Source organism: Octodon degus, unplaced genomic scaffold (assembly GCF_000260255.1).
Source record: "Octodon degus isolate 3935 unplaced genomic scaffold, OctDeg1.0 scaffold00034, whole genome shotgun sequence".
Taxonomy (NCBI): Eukaryota; Metazoa; Chordata; class Mammalia; order Rodentia; family Octodontidae; genus Octodon; species Octodon degus.
In genome coordinates, this window is record NW_004524610.1 from 4,091,355 (window position 1) to 4,098,044 (window position 6,690).

A 6,690-nucleotide genomic window follows, 5' to 3' on the forward strand; every position below is an offset into this window, starting at 1 on the left:
AAAATCTTACACATCATTATGACTTCACCAAAAAAAAAAAAGGCACAAAAAAACAAAGCAGAAACCTAAATTTGAAACGAAATACTGAGCAACATGATGGTATTCTGATCTTGATTCAAATAAAGAAACAAATATAATGCTATTATTTTTCATCTTGATTCAAACAATTACAAGTGTAACTTTGGGGTCAAACAGTAAAATATGGAATAGGTACTAGAGAAGACCAAGGTGATCTTTTCTCCTAATTTATTAGATGTAGCAACAGTATGGTAGTAAAGATTTGGGATTTTATTTCCTGTTTTCCTAATAGGTCTTTAACTGTTAGAGCAACAGATACAGAATTGTTTATAGTAAAAATATAATATCTGAAAATTGCCTTGAGGTACTTAAATAAAGAAGAGATGAAACAAGAATGTAAAAATCCTGAGGGTGGAGCAGGCGGAAGTAGGGGCGAAAGGCGGCTGCAGCGCCTAACCGCGGAGGCAGGGATCAAGACTGAGAGGTTGCTGGGTGGGCACTATGGCCGGGATCACCACCATTGAGGCGGTGAAGAGCAAGATCCGGGTTCTTCAGCAGCAGGCCGATGATGCAGAGGAGAGGGCCGAACGCCTCCAGCGGGAAGTGGAGGGAAAAAGGTGGGCTCGGGAACAGGCTGAAGCAGAGGTAGCCTCCTTGAACCATAGGATCCAGCTGGTTGAAGAGGAGCTGGACCGTGCACAGGAGCGCCTGGCCACTGCCCTGCAAAAGCTAGAGGAAGCTGAGAAAGCTGCTGATGAGAGTGAGAGAGGTATGAAGGTCATTGAAAACCGGACCCTAAAAGATGAAGAAAAGATGGAGCTCCAGGAAATCCAGCTGAAAGAAGCTAAACACATTGCCGAAGAGGCAGACAGGAAGTACGAAGAGGTGGCTCGTAAGTTGGTGATCGTTGAAGGAGATTTGGAACGCACAGAGGAACGAGCTGAGCTGGCAGAGTCCCGTTGCCGGGAGATGGATGAGCAGATCAGAGTGATGGACCAGAACCTGAAGTGTCTGAGTGCTGCTGAAGAAAAGTACTCGCAAAAAGAAGACAAATATGAGGAAGAAATAAAGATTCTTACTGATAAACTCAAGGAGGCGGAGACCCGCGCTGAGTTTGCTGAGAGATCAGTAGCCAAACTGGAAAAGACCATTGATGACTTGGAAGATAAGCTGAAATGCACCAAAGAGGAGCACCTCTGTACACAAAGGATGCTGGACCAGACTCTGCTTGACCTGAATGAGATGTAGAGCTCCCCCAGCCTGCCCTGCCGCTGCTCCTCCCTTTGACCCAACACACCACCTGAGGCCAGCCTGCCCGGAGCTGACCTCAAAACTGAGGGCTGATCTTTAACTGGAAGGCTGCTTTCTCCTTTCTATATCCTCTCCCCACTCCCTACCCCCACCTCCTTGTCTTTTTCATCAAACTGTCTCTGCCTCTTCCCAGAGATTCCAGCTGGGCTAGAGGCTGAGCACCTTTGGGAACAACATTTAAGGGAATGTGAGCACAATGCAAAGTGTCTTTAAAAGCATGTTGTGATGTACACATTTGTAATAACCTTAGTTGTAACCATTTGTAAAACTTTCCGAGTAACTGCACAGCTCTGAAGTCACAATCTAATTCCATTCTCACTTTGGAAGGTAGCTTTTCAGCCTAATGCATAGTGCTCTCTCCATAGAGGAAGAAAAGAAGTATGGGCATGCCTTACCAAGAGCCAAACAGAGTCCAGGCAGAGACTCCACCGGGGAGACCTTACAGCTCTGTACCGAGTACCAGCTAAGCCAGAAAGGAGATTCCAGGAGGAGTTAGCCAAAAACCAAAACCATGCTGCTCAGGTTTTGAGTTTCGACGTGTCTTTGGACAACTTTATTTTTATTTTTAACTTTTCTCATCAGAAGTGAGCAAGATACGATAATGGTTAGACCTCTGAGACGGAGGCTTTTTTTTTTTTTTGGGTGATGCTGGGATTGAACCCATGGAGGGACTCATGCATATTAGGCAAGAGTTCTACCACTGAGCAATATCCCCAGCCATGAGACCAAATTTTTGTCCTATTTCTACCCTTTTCCAGCTGCTCACTGAACAGATCATGTGTCCCTTCCTTACTGTTGAGGTGACCACTTAATTGCTTTCCTGCCTCTTTGAAAGAAAAGTAATGTTTTTGCCATTTACGCAGCCATATGAAACTCATCTCACCCTTTTCTGGGTCTGAAGCTGCTGTCTCTAAAAGTGCCATCTCGTGCTTTGTATCAGTCAGTGCTGGAGAAATCTTGAATAGCTTATGTACAAAACTTAAAATTTTATATTATTTTGAAATTTTGCTTCTTTAGGGTTGGAGTGCATGGCTGCCCCATCTGGCTGTGAAGAGTTCTCTCCAGTCTGTGGGCTGGCAGTGCGCTGATCTTTTGAAGTTTTTTCCCCATCCAGTCCCCACTTCAGGTGAGGTTTCTGCGAGGTCTGTTAGGTGTACATCCTGCAGCTTATTGGCTTAAAATGTATTCTCCTTTGTTGTGGTCTCTGGGACCCGTCAGGAAAAGAAGACCCAGTAGTGCAACTGTTTTGATACTGAGTATTGACAAGTACCTTTTTGAAATAACCAGTCCCTCTAAACCTCAAAAAAAAAAAAGTAAAAATCCTAATAATTCAACAAGATGGTGAACGAACCCAGGAGTGCGACAAGAGAGCTGTGATCCCAGCCCAAAGTGAGAGTTCAAGTCCAGCCTGAGGAACTTAACCTCAGGAGGGCCGCTCTCAAAATGTAAAACTTAAAAAAGCACTGGGATACAGCACTGTGCAAATGCCCTGCATTCAGTCCTCAGCACTGGTTAAAGAGAAGAGGAACAGGAGCGGGGTGCAGAGGAGTAAGAGGCAAAGGAGGTGCTGATGGTACATAGAAGGTTCATTAAAACATTCACCACCGTTTTATGTTTAAAACTCCAATTTTCGGATGTCCATATAATTGCAACGTTTTACTTATTGAGAAGGATACAAAAATCAGGAGAGAACTATTTAGTTGATAAATCAAATGTCAAAAACAGCAATTCAATGTTACCTCCTAGAATCCAACTATAATTTAAAAAATGCTTAAAATAAACTAAAAGAAAATTCACTAGTGACAATCTAGAGAAATGTCCTATATATACACTTATAAAAGTGAAATCACTTAAATAAAATAGAGATGAAACTGAAAGGGAGAACACTGAGGCCTAGCTTGAATATTATGGAAGCCAATACCAAAATGAACGGAAAACTCTGCACCGAGGAGTTGGAAGGGGACCAACTTCACTCCAGGGATCACTCCCAGCGCATTAGCCTAGAGCCCGTGTTGGGCTCAGGTTACACAGGTTTTGCAAGCAGGAGATACAAAAGCTTAAAAGCACAGCGAGTTTTTATTGGGCAGTGTCAGTGATTCTTCCTTGTTGAACAGGAAGCCCTGGAAACAAGTCAGCCAATGAGGTGTGCCTGGGGACGAGAACGTGCAGGCTGTGCGGCAGGCTGCGGTCAGCACAAGCCGGGTCAGCGGTCTCCAGAGTGGTCAGCTGAGGCCGAGAGTCTAGCAGAGGAGCTGCGCGCTGGGCTGCACAATCTCACTGTGTCCTCGTGTGGGTGTCAGGCTATGGTCAGTTTTAACATCTAAAAATTTCCATCACATTAAGACTGTGATACACACACTGGCATCCCCCTTTCTCATCTTCGGAGCAATCCAAAAGCATACAGGAAGAAGGAAAATAGCGTATTACAGAAAAACTTAACCACACAGATGAATGGCAATCAAAATTAGTAAAAATAGGGCAAATATCATTAGGGAGAAGAAAGGAACTGAGAAACAATATCATGGCTGGAAGTGGTGTTCAAAGATATCAGTGTATTTCTCAAAAATAAATAAATTTCTAAGAAAGTAGAAAACCAAGGGGAATCCCCAGAATGAGCCTAACCTGAATGCAGAAGCTGATCCTGCGCTCAGCGAGGGCAGTGGACTCCGCAGGAAGCAACAGGAGCCTCGAGCCCAGGGCGTTCTGAGACACCGGAGAAGCAAAGTGGAACCGGATGCCCACAAATATCCACTATTAGCTGTGGGTTCATTTCCAGAGATAATGGTTAAGTGGTGCACAGCTGCCTCCATGTTCAGATGGGGTGAAAGAGCACGACGAGAGGATGAATGTACACACACAAATGTGGGTGCTCGTGCAAAGCCCCCCGCCTTCGGGACCGCGGCCCTGGCTTCTCTTCAATAGGGGGCTCTTGCATGTAGTTGGCATGGAAATAACTCACTCTCTACAAGAAGAAATGCCACACAAAGATGCTATAAGGAAAGTGAGGCACAAAGGTGAACCAATACAGGATATAAATGAAAAACAATACCACTCAACAGCTTAAAGCTATGATCAAATAATGAATTAAAAATGTTTAAAACAACTGTCTCATTAGGATCTTGGTACCAGTGCACGTACACAGGGAATAAAAAGTAAAATAATCAGAAAGATAAAAAGATGGACTGGCAGAGCTCGGGAGACAAGCAGAGGAGTAAAATTCCTAGAAACAAAAGCACAATGGAAACACCAAGGACAGACACCGCCAAGCCCAGGACGCAGGTGACGGGCACACAGGAGCTCATTAGAATGGTCGCCATACTTATGTTTCAAACTTCTCTGATTTCTGAACCCTGGTATACTTGCATGCTTTACTTATTCAAAAAGGTGCATATATAAACCAAGAGAAGATGCTCTCCTCCAGAAGAGAATGGAAAATGGGATGCAAATGAATTTAATTACAGATTTCTGGAAGAGAAAACAGAAATAACCTAGCAGGATACACCTTAAAAATATTAGTCAAGAATTCCTTCCTGCAGAAAAAGAAGCAAAACAATCCCCAAGATAAAGTGAACCAGAATCTGCCATGAGGCGGAGCTAGGCGCATCAGCAGACTAAAGACAACACCAAAAAAACAAACACAAATGACAAGCAACAACAGTCACACCACCAGCTGCCAAAGCCCTGTGTGAGGCCGCCTGGTTCCTGCTGCCCCCTGCCCTGCCTGCTGCCTGCAGCAGGAGGGGACACCGCTGTGGGGAGATGGGGAAGACATCAGGCAGCCCCTCACACGGAACGGTGGGTTGTGCAGACACGCTTGAACATGACAGAAAACCAAGTTAAATAAAAATGAAACTAGGCAGCGGGGCTCTGGCCTGCGCTGGGTGGAGCCGGCCAGAACACCACGCAGCTGCTGGCAAAGGCCACTGTGGCCGCAACCCAATGGCCCCACCCAGGCCCCACCCAGCCAGGTCCCTCTCCTCAGGGTGGCAGGGCTGCTTGTGGCTATGTGGGGCTTTCTATCTTTTCTTTTGGTTCTGCTATTTGGTCCTTTTGCTGTCCATTTGTTTTGCATGTGTCACCAATGAAGAGACCAGCTCTGTGCTGCTCAGCAGCCCAGTGGGTTCTGGGGAGGCCACAGCCCCAGGCCATGGGGCACTGCCCATCCCTCACAGCAGGATTCTAGAAGCAGGCAAGACAGAAGTGACACAGGGGAAGGAAACTCCCAACCTGAAAGATATCTGGACAAGTTTGTATTCTCTAAAATACAAGAATGGATTTTAGGAACAATGGAGGTTAAGAGCAGAATACATTTACTGAGGGAAAGAAAGTTTCTGTTGAAGAGAGGTACAGAGGGGGACCAAATGGGTTGTCAAGGACCCTGCCTTTTCTAGGGGTTTTATAGAACAAAAGCTATGAGGTAAGGTGGGCTCAAGGTGTGAATCATGAGAATTCACAAGTGGGCATGAGATAGGACAAGACTATGGTCAAGCAGTAAAATTACAAGCATAATTATCAGGTAAAATTGATTAAATTGGGATCAATGGGGAAGTGAGTTACGCAGGAAGTGGACATGAATATAGGGCAAGGGCTTTTCCAATAGGGGTTGGGTCAGTGGCTCTTCCTGGCTTTGTCAAGGTGACTGAAACGTATTTAGAATATCAGTCCTTGGTGTCCATCCTTAGGAAGGCATGGAAGGGCACCTGATTAACCTTCTGCTTGAGGGCCAACCCACGGCAGAGGTGCGTCTCTGCACGTGTGAGGCACCCCATGTTCCACATGTAGTAAGGACTGACCCAAAAATGCACTGAACAACAGACAGATACACTGAACACAGCATATTAATAGCTACACTGGAATACTGCATGGTCATCAAGACGCAAAGACCTGCAAATCAATCTTAAAAAGTAAAGAAAAGGTCAGGTACGACAGGATACACAGTTCATGCTGCTCGTACTGTAAAGTATCTAAAGAAGCCAAATCTGGAACACAAAAACATGAAGTAAACTGAAGAACTGAATTATCATAAAAATAATAGAACAACGGCTACCCTTAAGGGAAGGAGAACAGACGGTGCTACTACAGGGTACTGCTTTACCACCATGTGTTCATCTGCACGCTTATCTCATGCAATCCGTATGTTCTAGTGCATTACAAACCAAGTGTTACGCTGCAATGGGTAAGGGGATGGGAAAGGTACACTGCTAAACCAAAAGAAGGGTAAGTGTAATGCAACCAGTGCACACATTTTACTAGAATACTAATAAAAGAAGGCACAGCTAACGAGTACACATAGGATTCCCATAAGCCTTGATATCAAAAAACCATGTGCTACTAAGTCATGCAGTCATCTAATAAACAGCC

The 6,690-nt window shown here is 45.0% G+C and overlaps 1 protein-coding gene and 1 pseudogene across 2 annotated transcripts in view; one reads left to right on the forward strand and one right to left on the reverse strand.

Moving 5' to 3' along the window:
• The first annotated feature begins 514 nt into the window (after positions 1-514).
• LOC101563621 lies at positions 515-1,568 on the forward strand (annotated as a pseudogene). The gene has a single exon (XR_002820909.1). The product of XR_002820909.1 is annotated as a tropomyosin alpha-3 chain pseudogene (transcript).
• A 1,818-nt stretch (positions 1,569-3,386) lies between these two features.
• Tbc1d32 (TBC1 domain family member 32) overlaps positions 3,387-6,690 on the reverse strand; it is a 129,941-nt gene continuing 126,637 nt past the window's right edge. The window contains exons 22-23 of the mRNA XM_023714211.1: positions 3,952-4,032; positions 3,387-3,449 (exon numbers count right to left, since the gene is read on the reverse strand). Coding sequence (XP_023569979.1) covers positions 3,387-3,449; positions 3,952-4,032 — 144 coding nt within the window. The remainder of the gene's footprint in view (positions 3,450-3,951; positions 4,033-6,690) is intronic.